Source organism: Falco peregrinus, chromosome 4 (assembly GCF_023634155.1).
Source record: "Falco peregrinus isolate bFalPer1 chromosome 4, bFalPer1.pri, whole genome shotgun sequence".
NCBI lineage: Eukaryota > Metazoa > Chordata > Aves > Falconiformes > Falconidae > Falco > Falco peregrinus.
In genome coordinates, this window is record NC_073724.1 from 102,314,509 (window position 1) to 102,328,552 (window position 14,044).

At 45.9% G+C, this 14,044-nt stretch overlaps 1 protein-coding gene across 2 annotated transcripts; it reads right to left on the reverse strand.

Annotated features, from left to right (window-relative positions):
* Window positions 1–418: 418 nt before the first annotated feature.
* IL17D (interleukin 17D) lies at window positions 419–13,369 on the reverse strand. Of its 2 annotated transcripts, XR_008746875.1 has the most exons (4): window positions 12,865–13,369; window positions 12,431–12,729; window positions 2,826–3,331; window positions 419–598 (listed from the first exon to the last, which is right to left on the reverse strand). XR_008746875.1 is itself a non-coding variant. In XM_055802331.1 (3 exons), the coding sequence occupies exons 1-3, from the start codon at window positions 12,877–12,879 to the stop codon at window positions 3,016–3,018; spliced, it is 630 nt and encodes a 209-aa protein (XP_055658306.1). In that variant the 5' UTR covers window positions 12,880–13,369; the 3' UTR covers window positions 1,342–3,015. The 2 variants fall into 2 exon arrangements, 1 of the variants encoding a protein (XP_055658306.1); XM_055802331.1 differs by lacking the exon at window positions 419–598 and having other exon boundaries at window positions 1,342–3,331.
* Between the last annotated feature and the right edge of the window lie 675 nt (window positions 13,370–14,044).

Below are 14,044 nucleotides of genomic sequence, written 5' to 3' on the forward strand. Positions count from 1 at the left end.
AAACAGGCACAAACTACATTTAATACTCAACCTTCTCCACGTGAGTAACGTGGAGAGAGTTTATATATGGAAGGATATTTTGAAGGTTAACAAATGTTTGTGTAGCTAATACTTCTTGATGTTAAGTATTAACAAACAGTTGTTCACTAACAAATTACTACCAAACAGTTGCTTATGCTAAAACATAAACATAGCTTTTAAGAGACACCTAACTGGAAAGCTGGATCATGAGACAAATCGGCTCAGCTAAAAAGTCTGTCACAAAAGAGGGTGAGGATTACAAAAGGAAAATGGGCTTCTGAGTAAGATAACATGAGGTTGCTTGTAACCATAGGAAACTTTCTGCACTTGTTGCAGTATGATGAGAAAGAGGTTGCCAACGTGCATAATCTATTGATCCACTGAGGTTCTGCAGTTCTCTAGTACTCTCCTTTCAGTCATCTAATTCCTGAAGCTAGATGTAAGCTAAAGCATCTTGTTTTTCTGGATTGGTGAAACTGATTATATTCCATTTACCTGATCTTAGCCTGTGACTCCCAGGAATTCCCAGAACATGCTCTAGTTACTTGAGAACCCAAAATGACTCCGTAATTTATGCCTGCAGGACAAGAGAGTTGCAACAAAAAGTGAGATTTTTTTTTTCTCCACATCATGCCAATAAATCCATGTGCTCTAGTAACTAATGTGTTGCAGACAAATTTGTATAACAAAGTGTGGACAGACAGATGAGTTTTGCTGGAGGGCACCATTTACCAAAGCTTTAGCTGGTAGCCCTTCTGGGTATTTACTAAATGTTAAGGGTTGTGTGGTTTGGCATTTTTTTGTTGCCTGGGTTTTTTTACTGCCTTTTACTGTGAAGACTTTGCTTTCTGTGCTGTGGAGTCTGAAGGTCCAACTTCACCCTGTCTGAAGTGTGCGTGTGGAAAAACCCCCACAATTTAACAGTGAAATCATAAGAGGTTAGATTGCTGAAGCATCATCCAACACAGTGTTTCTCCGGTTTTGTGTGTCTGCTTCTCTTTTGAGCCCCTCTGTCTTTTATTACCATTTCCCTCTCCTCAGAGGGTGAGAAGTTCTTCCACATTAGGAGGAAGGAAAAGTGGATGTAATTGCTGCAAGTATTTACATTCTCTGGGGAACAAGTAACTACCTATAATTGCTGGCAGCAGCTAGGCCATTAGCTGTTCTCCGAGTAGTATAAACACTTTATGACTTTCTTTGAACTCTCCTTTGAGAATCCCCTTAAGATAGAGGCATCACAATTTGAGGAAACACAGATCTAAAGACAAGTAGAATTGTGGAACAGCATCTGCACAAGAAACGCAGTTATCAACTTCAATCTGACATTGTGATGGGAATCTTTTATTGGTTTCTGGAGTTCTTAAAGTTGTTTTAGGCTTTGCAAGAAGCTACACACAGATTGCACTGTAAAAATAGTTATACTAGACTGAGTCAGAAAGAGCACAGCCAATAATTGTGCACCAAGACAAGGAGTTATCATATGATTTTCATTCTCTATTTAACTTGTTAATTCTGGTTAGCTCATAGTCTTTCCATTCTTCATCCAATGACACTCCAAAGGAGCATGTGTTTGTGTAGTGTGGGGACTTTCTCCACTATGAATTAAGCCAAATTTTGAGATTCTTGATGTAGCAAATACACTGCTGCATATGGTGTTAATTCTTTTTTGTAATGATATTGCAGTCACGATCTTTCAACTGTAAAAGATACTCTCTGCCGTGCATTCAGAGTTAATCAACTTTGGTGATGGTGGCTCTCTGAGGAGTTACGTTTGTGCAAGGTATGCCTGGTTATTCCTGATTCTCATCCACTAGACTAAGTCAACCTTCAGTCTCTTGTTCTGGAAATACAAGTTTTTGTGTATCTGGAGTTTCTGGTTAGGGCTTGCCATCAGGTTCCTGTAAGCTGCAAAGATGGAAGACTGCTCTTCCGCAGACCAGCATCTTTTGCAGATGATTATCTGTTATGTGTTGCATAGGGAAAAATGACTCACACCAGTTGTATGAATCAGTTGGACTTAACAAGTTTGCATTGGCCGGGACTCACCTCAATGACTTCTGGAGCACCTAGAAGTTAAGACCTAGCCTGTTACTCATCTGCAGTGTACCTGCAATGAAGCCTGTCCTTTGTACTTTTCTTTTTTGAATGGGGAATCTCTTCTCCTAACATGAAAAAGGTTTTGGCCTTTCACCTGTACAGAATACAGTTTTGTCACAGGAAACAGTTAAGCAGTTAATGATGAATGAAATCTAATACAGATTTCTTGGGACCCAAAGTGTGTTTTTTCTAGTTGATAATCTTCTGTGTAATTAGACTTAGTCCAGATCAGGAAAGTCCACTGCTGTTTTAAAATATTCTAGCATGCTTTTTCTCAGCACTTTTGTACCCTTAGCCATTTGGCAAGGTTAAAAACAACAAACTCGTAGAATATTGTTTCATGAATGACTCAAAGCCAGCAAAGGTTTCCTTGCTGTAGTGTATAAATAGCCAAAGATGTAACAGCCAAGAACACTGTTAGGAGATGAGATATGCAATATAAAGGAAGGCTCTCCCAGCCTGAGAAATTATCCTTTTAACTGCTGGTTTGGGACATGTATGGCAGCTATGTGATTTCTATATAAGAGTATTTAAAAGTAGAGTGTAAGAGGTTCCTTAAAAATGTCTACAACCAGTAGTCTGCTATAGTAATAGCTAGCATGCCTTACAGTTGCATCATCTAAAATTTACTGTGAATAAGCAAGTATAAAATGTTCTGCTCTAAAAAAAAAAAAAAAGCTACTTTGGAATTTGCAACAAATACTTACATGAGCTAAAGAAGTTCTTAATATGAATTGTCATCTCTTATGATCTGAGTGACTGGACAAAACTTTCCATCTTATAACTGGAATTAAGTAGAAAAAGAGGGTAAGTCCATGTGTTTGCTGCTGCGGTGCAGTTTCTTGAGGTTGTGAAATGATGATGTCAAGCCAGTACTGTAACACGATTATGTATTCTTCATTCTGATGATGGCTTGTTCTGGCTTACCAGCAACTTCATTTCTTGCTTATCTATGCTGGAATTTACACTTTCAGCCTCTTTTTCTTGCTCAGGTACACAAGTGCAGCCCACTGGGATAGTGACGTAATCTTCTGTGTAGACGTAACGGCCCCCGGCACATGACGACGTGCGACGGAGGATGACTGTTGGCATGTACACAGGGGTGCTGCGGAAGTGAAAATTCTCCTCACCAAAGATCCCCATGAGGCAGCCTTTGCACAGACAGTATGCTTCAGGAATGTATTTAGGGTATCTTGTGGGATCATACGAAATTCTATAGGGAAGCAAATAATAAAGATTCATTAGTATATCTAAAAATAGATAAATTTATCTGGAAAACATTATTATAATGTAATTTGACCATAAACATTTATGTAATGTTTTTGTTTTCTTTGCCAGGAAAAATAGCTGTAGCTGTTGCTGTCTGGCTTCTTATTTGTAAAGTGTAAAGAAAAACCATGAACAACTTATAGAACCAATCAGGTCCTACAGTGCACATGCACCTGGGAAGTGACTGGCTTTCTAAAATGTGAGATTTGGGGGTAAGCAGAATAAGTTTTGCATTTTGGGCTGAACGGGTAAATAGAGCATTAAAAAGGACGCTTGGGCATTTTCAAACTTTTGATCTGCCTTGACTTCTTCAAAAATTGGTACAAATCCTTTTTAACATTAATACTGTTAAAGCTATGACATGATGTTTTAAAATTGTATAATTTAAATAGAATTAAATTGTACTGCAATCATTTTTGCTCCCTAGTATACTTGGGGTTATAAAGGTGCCTTTCTCTTGAAAGAAGAACTCTGTTTTTCTTTCTATATTTTTTTCTCTCATTAATCCTCCACTGTCTTTTCCTCTAACCAGAGAATAACATTTGCACAACCACATGGAGATAAACTGCAAAGTTAAATGTTTTTTTCTGCCCTCTCCTGCTACATTTTGAAGTAAAGCATTGCCCCAAAGCTTCAAGAGTATAGCCTCTATTTTCTATGGTCTTACAGTTTGTTGTTTGACCATTTTCTTTTTGCTTATGAATGCCCTGTCTCTGGAAATTCCTGATAAACAGAAGCTGGAAAGCTTGTAACCTAAGTACAGCTCAGACCAATGAAGTCCAAGTTTCACCATTCCTCTCCGCATGTTGTTCGACACATGAACAAAGATGTCATACTACGATAGAGACCATAGCTGGCAGACCTACAGCTGTTGTTTTTAGCAAAGAGTAAAAGCTGATGAAGTCTGCTTGTTTTTCAAAATAAAAGACAAAGTACACAGCAGAGTACACATACTGGAGTGTTTAGCCATGCTGCTTATTGTGGTGGTGATGTATGTGTTGCTTTGCTCTTTACCTGCATTTCTTGCTTGTACTGGAACTAATTGCTAGGCATGGCTGTAAATTGTACGTTATTACAACTGCACGCCATTATTCTAGAAAAGATGTTTGCACCTCCAGAAAGAGGGTATTTTAATATGTTTAGCTCCTATGCCAAGTGTTCTCTATGTCACTCTACGCTTCCCCCAGATCACCTTCTGTTCTCACAGTCAGAAAACGAGCCCTGCTCCAGCACGGGTTGCACTGTCCAGCTGCAGAGGGATGACGGCTCTCTTGGCTGGAGACGCATTCAGCCCAGCAGCACTGCCAACTGCTTCTTGGTGCGTCTCCCCCAGAGCCTGTCACCACTTTGGGAGGTTGCTGACCTCACAGATGTTATCAAAAGCACTTACCTTACCTGTCAGGTAACAGAAAACCCTTTTCTGGCCTTTCCCCCGCTCCTCTTTCACACTAGTAGACAGTTAGACCTACACAGAGTGCACACCAGAAGTGTCCTACAGGCTGTTACTGGCACGCAGAGGACATGAAGACATGTTGGGAGGTCACCTAGTCCAAATGCCTCCATGAGGCAAGCTCAGATGTATTTGCCCATGTTTGTCCAGCCTGTTCTTAAGAACTTCCAGAGGAGACCCCGAGCCCACCCAGAGGCTCTGTTGCAGTATTTCACCAGCTCTTTACTTAGTCAAGTGGATAATTTTTCTTCTTGCAACTAAATCAATCATTTCCCATGTTTGGATGGGAAATTACAGCAGCTGAGGCTAAAAAACTGAGTAACAGTCAAAGATTTGACACCAGAGAGAACGTTCAAGCCTCTAATGTTTACTGTGAACTGCCGCAAAACCAGTAAAAATTCTTGCGCTGGGTTTTAAGTCATCCTCTAATCGGGAACAGGATAGGACCACTATGCAGTAGATGAAGTGAGGCAACTACATAAGAAAAATGAATAAATTAAATACCTGTCATCAATATAATTATTTATGGGAAGATACAAACTACTGAGTATACAATATCCCCTTTCCACAGTTTCAAAACAACCTATTTTGAAAACCACAATAGGTCTAAAATGATTCCTAAATTGTGTTTCCCAGGGTTTGTACCACTTCCTTGGGTATCAAAGTGTTAGCCTTTTATCTCTTTAGGTGGCCTCTGAGAGGAGAAGAGGTTTCAGCTGTGGAAGAGGCAGTGTAAGTCTGACCACAGTCACTTCTAGTCAACAAAATCTGCACTTGCCAAAACAGGCAGCCTGGGTCTCCCTCTCGCCTGTGCCTCTGGGTTGATGCTGATGTCCTTCTGGTCACAGAATTGATCAGGGAATTCAACCAACTGAAGAGAACTTCATCAAAAGCTGGATTTTGGTCCTTCAGCTGTCTTGCCCCACATACACAGCACCCTACACAAACAAGCCAGTGTGAACAAGCAGCTGTAGATGGAGGCAGAAGGGAGCTGCCCTTTTCAGAAGTATCACCAGTTTATCACGTTAAAACCCATTTGGAATCACAGCTTTAGCCAAACACAAGCTTGATTATCCTGTCATCGAAGAAATGAGACTTTTGTTTGTTTGTTTGTTTTGCAATGGCCATATAATCTGGATTCTTTGTCTTTTTACAGAATTTGTTTTCCTCACAGAAAAATCTGACCAGTTCTCTCGCCAGACATCTGTGATGTCACAGGTATTTTTTTGCAAAGCTTCTCTGTCCCGTTTATACCTGCTTACTTTCCCCAGGAAATACCTTCATGTTACAGGATCTCACACCAATGTGAAATAAGATGTCTGGTAGCCAGCAGAAGGGAAGAAAGTGGAATACAGGCTTTTCTACTGTGATACAGTCCCATTTCAAACTCAAGTGTGAATAATTTCAGTGGTGGATTGTTAAACACACCATATGTCAAGTCTTCGGTATTTCCTCTACTGTATTATCTCCAGCACCTGGTTTATGATGTTACTGGAAAGCATGAACATGCTTCTGGACGCAAACATAAGGGTTTTCACTAATAACAGGAGAACACTGTCAGTGGAAATATGGTCTACAACAAACTTCCCATTCCAAATTCCCACATGGCAAAAGTCAGGTATAAATGAGGGGGTTTTTGGAAGGATGGTGTGGTGTGGTTTTCTGCTTTCCACAGAAAAATCTCATATATTTCTAAATTTGATGCAGATACCTCTACTCCATCGTGTGAGGGCTGGAAGGAATCAGAGGATCCAAACCCAAAGATGGAACTAAAATATAGACATGGTTTTGCATCCAAGGCTGAAGGCTCTAAGTAATGCCTCCTGAAATTAAACATTTATATATCACTAAACTTTGGAGCAATATCCAAGGCTCTGCATCTTCAGCTCAAACCTGTTAAGAAAAGCCATATGACTAAAGCCTCACTGTTACCTTTCTAGGCAACCCAGACTGATTTGGATCAGAACCACTAACAAACACCAGTAAGCCAGCTGTACAAATGCAGTTGTGTGACCTGCTTCCTCTGTTTGCATGTACTGAACATAATCACTCTGTGCATACAATGACCATGCCTCAGCTGCTGGAATTCGATGCATCTCCATTACTCCATGCACTACAAGTCGTGTTTTTATGTCTTCTCCTAGAACAGGGCAAACACATTTGAGCAGGTTAACCAGATAAATCGCATGGTCCAAGTTCCCACTGACTCTTTCCTATACTTGATGAAACAGACACTCGACTGGGGTAGGCACAACAGAAGCAGCTGTGAAGAGGGGTGGAGGAGCAAAGAAGTGCAACTTTCCGCTGGCACCCAAGTGTCCCTTGCATCCTTGTGTCATTTGCTGTGGCCACTGCTGCAAACGAGACAGCCCAGCTAACTTGATGAGGGTTGCCCTTGTCCTGTGAACTCAAGTTACTAGTATGTAAGGCTAACTCTGCTTAGCCAGCACTCCTGATTTACAAATGACAGGAGCAGTGAGCTATGCCAGGCTGCTGTGTTTTGATCTGCTGGAACAAGAAGCAGGTTTGTACTGAACTGGAACTGCTAATGAAGTGTGACTAGTTCTAAGCTACTTTTCCTTATGACCCTATGAGTGCTTTGAGAGCTCCCAGTGAAAAGCAAACTTCCTGCCGTTTACGTACTAAGCCTGGAAAATCAAGAGAAAAGTTTCTGTCAGAAGTAAAACTCTTGCAAAGACTTAATCTGTCTTGTCCTGTACTGTTGCTTTCATATGTAGTATTTTTAATAATATTATAACTTCATAGTTTCCAAGCTGCTAACTCCAGTGGGTCAGGTGCTGTGCTGGGGCAGGCAGACACAGCTGCCTCTTCAGAAAATCACTGTTAGCACTAGGCTCACAGCTGGATGTTATCAGGAGTCTAACGAGCAGATCATCATCCCTTTACTTTGGACTCTGAAATACTTACAGGATTAAAAGCTAACAACTTTTTTTCCCCTCTTGGCAAGACATTTTTTTTCTATAACGGGTGTTCTTTTATTCACGTTATGCTTAGTTTGTTTTATGTACAGGTAGTAATTACAGTGCCTGCATAAAACAGCCTAGTGCCAACTGTGATTTTCTGAAGAGCTGTATGAACATGTACTCAAACAAAAAGGATGGCAGTTCTGCATCCCTTTGTATTCTTCCCCTCAGCTGCATCTTTGGGATACGCACACTGTGCCACATGATAATGTTAAATCCTGGGAAGTGTCTCGGATAAGGTTCATGAAAGTCACTGGAGTATTATTTAAAGGAAAGCCCTCTTGTATGACTTTTTCCAAAGCACTGCAGAAAAGCTTTGACTTTTACCAGTAGAACAAGAGACTTGCTTGTATTACCTTTTAAGATTTTATGTAGATGAGCACTAAACCAAGGATGCTTATAAACTGAAACTGTTTTTTTAAAAGCAGAAAAACCAAGGTGGGCTATGATTGAGAGGGGGACTAACTAACATGGGATTTCATTATCAGATCAACACTGACAAAAGTTAAATCTCTGTAAACGAACCCTCAGTAAATGCAGGATTAAGCCCCAGAGACAGACACAGAAGCCATGAGATCTGGAAATTCAGAAACAGGAATGACTTCTTGAATACACATAAAGAATTTTTGCTAAATTCATGCAGAAGTGTGTTGCAAACTTCTGCAAGAAGATTCTGATTGTATTCCTACAAACTAGCTATGAATGTTATTACAAACTTAAGACAACACAGAACAAAAATAGAGCTGATGTATACAGCTGATTAATGAATGGCACCTGTGCTCTGCAGCACCATGAATGGAACTACAAATCAACACTACCTGTAAATGCACTGTTGGCTTCAGTGGGATCAGAATTTTCTGCCATTACTCTAAGCTTTATGATCAGATCCTGCAAACATTTAGGCGTGCATTTAAAATTAATCCTTCTTACAAAAGCACTTGTCCATGAGCAATTGTTGTGTGTGTCTCTAGGGCTGAGTATGCATTCATAAAGATCCACCACGATTACGGTTTCTGTAACTTTTAACAAGAACCCATCCTGTGCTGTTGGCAGGGATCCATAGGTGGTAAGACAACCTGTATCACTTAATTCTTGTGATGCAACTGCGAACCGCAGCAGTAGCCAAGGTCCAGAGCCCATGCCAGTACCTCTCTTTACAAGCAGGCTGTCTGGATTTCACTGACTCTCCATGTAATACTGCTAAAAAATACAAGCAACTCCCGGACAGATGTCACAAACTGGCGTACAGCTGGCCTGATGATTTCAGGGCATGATGATTTCACGGCAGACCTGCTGCTGCTGGCTTTATTTTTTAGAAGACCTGGGTAATTCTTAGAACAATTTCCTGGAGTGCTGGGCAAATCCAGTACGACCAAGACTTCACTGAACTGACTTCAGGGAACTCTGCTGTCTCTTTATAGCTCTTCAGAGTAAAGAGCGATTCATGTGATTAAACTTTGTGCCCTGAGTTACATACTGATCTCCTGTGGCCATCAGGATGGAATTTCACCATCAGACAGATGAACTAATATTTTTCCCCTAACCCTTGCCTCAAATACCACCTGTTGGTTGCTGCCAGCAGCAGGAGCATGGACCAGATGGATCTATGGTACAATACATGTGCAACTCCTATATCTCGGTTGTAGCAAGCCAAAAACGATCTAAGTCCTGATTTTTGTACAACAAAGTTAAAGACCAAGTAATTGAAAATAAATAGTATGCACAGAACAAAGATAAGGAAAGAAGCCACACAAGGATTTTCTGAACTTTGAGTCAATCAAACCTAATTCTTCCACACTTAAACAGAACGACAAACTTGGATATATGCAATGCAGTAGGGTGAATGTTATATACAGATCTCTAAGTAACATATCTGGTTCTTTCTCACAACTGCTGATACAAAAAAAATATCAGTTTACTTGAACTAAATGGTCATCTGAGCAGAAGAATTACAAGAAGCAGTGTTGAACAGCTGGGAACAGGTGCCTAAGGAGATATGCAGGGGAAGGTAAGCAGAGCCAGACTTAGTATCTTTATTATTAATGACTTGGAATAGGGAGTATAAACAGTATGTTAATGAAATCTGCAGATGGTAACAATGGGGACTGCTGCAACACAATGAAGACAGAGAAAGAGCGTGCGGTATTTCAGACATTAAAATGCAGGTAAAGAAGAAAAAAAAGACCGTTTATGCCCAGAACAGAAATCAACCGCACTGTAACTCTTTAGGGGCAGAAAAGAAGTTTGAGAGCAGGATGTCTGTGAGGCACACTGAAATGGGCCAGGCACTTTGATGCAAGTTTCAAATAGTCAAATTCATGCTCTGAGGGGTGTCCTACCAGAGTGTACAAGAGGGGTCTGCCTGCAGTGAATTAATTTCTGGGCATTCACTACTAGAACAACTCTGGTGATTCAGGAGGCAGTTCAAGAGACAGCAACGAACAGTGAAGGGGAGCAATTTATGAGGAAAGATTAAAAAAATTAAATGTAAGCAGGCCTGCCAAGAAAGTTCTGTATTACAGAAGAGAGCTGTGTGCAGCTTTTCAGAATCACACCCCAGCAATGGAGAATAAATTGTTGGGATCGTGTAAGTGAAATTGCTTAACCGCTGACAAGACGTGATGCGCCATAACTTGCAATCTTTAATGGAGAGTTGCTTGTCCTTTTGAAAGATAGGCAGTAGCTCTAATTGGCAGCTTGCTTCCAGGGTAAGCAGGTGAACACCACAGATCAGACCAGATCTTCCTAATGCTTTTATCTGGCTTCAAAATCTATGAAATAGCAGGTTGTAAGAGCAAATGCACATCACTGTTCATAATGAGCAGGTTTATATTTTACACTTCCACTTCACATCTTGCAATGTCTGTTGCCGTGTCATTGCACACTAACGATACAGTAAAAATGCAACTGAGAAAAAAAGCTGTAAACAAGACCTCCTAACTGGACAGTGTACTCAGGCCTCTTCCACCCTAGAGAAACAACTTTTCCCCTGAACGTAATTTTAGATTTTGCCTTTAATGGTATAATACTTTTTTCCCCCCACTATCTTTCAAAATTGCTAGCTTGGAGATGTCATCAAGGTATTTGTATGTGAATAGTTTGTGGTCTGTTGAAAAGTACAGTGGATTTACAGTTTCTTAACAAACATTTTGTAAGCTAGGCCCCAAACAGCAGCTGGTTCTCTGTTAGGAAGTGAGCCTATGCAGAGCTCCAACTGAAAATAAATACCCGCCTAAGGCGATGTGAGCATGGAAGGCACTGTTTTCAGACCAGGAGGACAATTTTCTGATAGCACTAGTATTTGGCAAAACCAACATTAAAAAAGACCTTGAGCCTAACGGTAGGTATTTTTTGTCATCATACTTGCTTTTTGCACGCTTAGGTAGCTTTAAAAAATCCTCAGTTTGCTTACAGAAGATGTATTACTAAAAATTCTATTTCTAAAAATACTTTGTTTATGAAAGGCTCATTGAGCAAATAAACTATTTTGCTCTCAGTAGGATTACTTCTTAAACTAAAAGTGGGCAAAACCCACGCCACAAAATAAATGTTTACTGGAGATGGCTAACAAGGAGATATTTAAGTTTGCTGAATACACAGCAACTGCATCAAGGCGTACACAAAGGATAATGCACAGAAAGCCGCAATAAAGTCGGTTCCTTTTAAGTTTGCGGATGTTCTAGCTTCCGGTTGTCTGCAGTGTCTCACGAAGCCGAAAACAGAGAAGCCAATTCAGTCTTGCTCACGGGAGAAACTACCAGAAGGGTGGATGTGGCGAGGCGCGCCAGGTCTCGCGTACTGGACCAGCGCTCACAGGCTTTCCAGAGTTCCCCGCAGAAGCGCGGCCCCTCGTTCCGTGTATTGACCCGCCTAACGCCGGATTTGCTTTACTTATTTTTACGCCCCCCTTAAAAACAGTCTGTCACCCCCCACACCCCCCCGTTCCCCCTCAGGGGTGCGAAGCGCGGGAGGGAAACGCCGACGCAGGCAGGCGCCGCACGCGCTCCCCGCGAGCCCCGGGCCGCGCGCAGCAGCCCTCAGCAGCGCGCGCGGTGCGCGGCCGCGTTTGGGAGAGCCGCGCGGCGCCCGGAGGCACACCTCGGGGACGGCGCGCGGCCCCGCGGGGGGCTGCTGCGGAGCCACGAGGGGCCCTCCCGGTGACGGCCCGTTGGCGGCGGCCCGCCGAGGCAGCGTCACCCGCGGCAGCCCGCCCGAGCGGCTTTCCGCGGGGCGGCCTGTGCTGCCGGGGGTGCGCGCCAGAGCTCAGCCGCGCAGCTCGCCCCGCCTCGTTCGCGTGTCATTTATCTTTCTGCCCATTAGACATGTGCCTCGCACAAGCCGTTTACACCCGTTTACCTCCCGCCTGCCCATTACAGACGCCTGCTTTAACACCTTGCCCTCCGGCCGCTGCCCGATGCGGCAGCCCCCCTCAGGGCCGGCGCCCCCGGCCCAGCCGCGGGGCACCGCATGGCGCAGGGCGGCGAAGCCCCCGGGCCGGCGCGGCGCTGGGGGTCCCACGCACGGGAACCGGCTCAGCTCCGGCCCGACGGGACCCCGGCGCCGCTTCGCCCCTTGAGGCGGCCGGGCCCCCCCTTCCCCCCGGAATCACCTGTAGGCCCACGGCGAGGCGCTGCGCAGGTTGACGGGGAGCCGGAACCTCTTGTCGCCGGCCGGCCGGCCCCCGGCGGGGCAGCTGGTGTTGTGCTGGCGGCCCGGCGGCTCCGGCTGCAGGGTGTGGTGGAAGGCGCTGAGCATGCCCGCCGCCAGCCGCCCGTACAGCTGCTCCAGCAGCTCCTCGGGCCGCTCGCCGCAGGTCCGGGTCCGCGCCGGCCGCTTGGGCGCCTTGACGGCCTCCGCGCGGAGCGGGAGCAGCGTCGCGCACAGCAGCGCCGCCAGCGCCGCCCGCACCTGCAACGACGCCGCCGTCAGCGGGGTTGGGACCGGGCGCGCCCCCCCACCCGCCGCGCCCCGGAGCCCCCGGCCCGGGGGTCGGGGCGCTCCACCCGCATCGCCCCGCCCGGCCCCCAGCCCGCAGCCCCTTACCCTGCCTCGCTGCATGGCGGTCGGACTGCTGGAGCAAGCCGAGGAGAGCGGCGGGCTGCGGAGCCGCGCCGTGCCACTGGCTCTGTCGGCGGAGGAGCTGTTGGAAAAGTGCCCCGCTCCTCACTGCTTCTCCCTTGGCCTCGCATGCCAGGAACATTTTAGGCGCTCACGGAGGAGGCGAGCGCTCAGCGCCGGGAGCGGGCCGGTCCCGCGCTCGGCACGGCCCCGCCGCCCGGGACGGCCCCACGGGCGGGGACGTGCTCGGTCCGGCGCCCGGCCGCAGCCACCCCGCAGCGGGCCGCCCGGGTGTCGGGGTCCCCTGCGGGCGCGCCCCGTGTCCCCCTCGGCTCCGTCGGCAGCCCAGCGCTCCTTCCCGCGGCCTCCGTGGCCGGGCTCCCCGCAGCCCTGCGGGGCCACCGAGCCCCGAGCGGGACCCGCCGGGCCTGGGCACGAGGCTGAGGCAGGGTCGGGGCGGGTGCGGCCCCGTCCGAGCCCAGGTGTCAAGGCCGATGAGAAGTGTGGGGATTTACAGCCGAAAATAGCGCAACTCCGGCTGCGTGGCTGCCGCGGGGGAGGGGGTCGCCGCAGCCCGGACTCCCGGTCACGCCGGGGCAAGCAGCGCTGCCCCTCGCAGGGTTTGGGGGCTCCAGGCAGCACCTCTGGTTTCTCCCCACAAACAGCCCTGCCGTGCTGCCTCTCCAGCAGACGCCGAGGCGGCTGAAGTCCCGCGCAGAGACCGGGGCTGGGCGACACGGCGCCGCCCGAGCCGGCAGCGGAAGGGCTCACCTGCCCATGGCTCCTGCGAGGCGGCCTGCAGCACACACCGGCTGCGGGGTCCCGCTCTGGGGCAAGGAAGGAAGCCTGCTTCGGGAGGCGAGAAGCTTGCATCATACATATCTACACGAGATCGAGCTCTCACCTCTAATGACTTCTCTGTCCATTCTGTGCCGGTTTATCTGTATGTTTAGCAGGTATGTAACGCAATACATTCAGGGTCTCCGGCGCAAGCCACAAAAATAGGCATCCGCAGTACTCTGGGTCATAAAAGATACAGTCCACTGAAATGGTTTGCACTAAGAGAAGCCTCTAGAATTTATCACTTGAATCAAGTATTTGGTGCACTATGATTAAGCCCTGCACATCTGTTGAGGCATTTAGTAGAAGGATAATTAAGTGAGAA

What these genes read in the sequence shown, in the direction of transcription:
- IL17D (XM_055802331.1), bottom strand. An exon ending in GCCTCGCCGTGGGCCTACAG is followed by an intron (nt 3,332 to 12,430) that starts GTGATTCCGGGG and finishes GCTTCCCTATAG; the next exon opens with AATTTCGTATGATCCCACAA.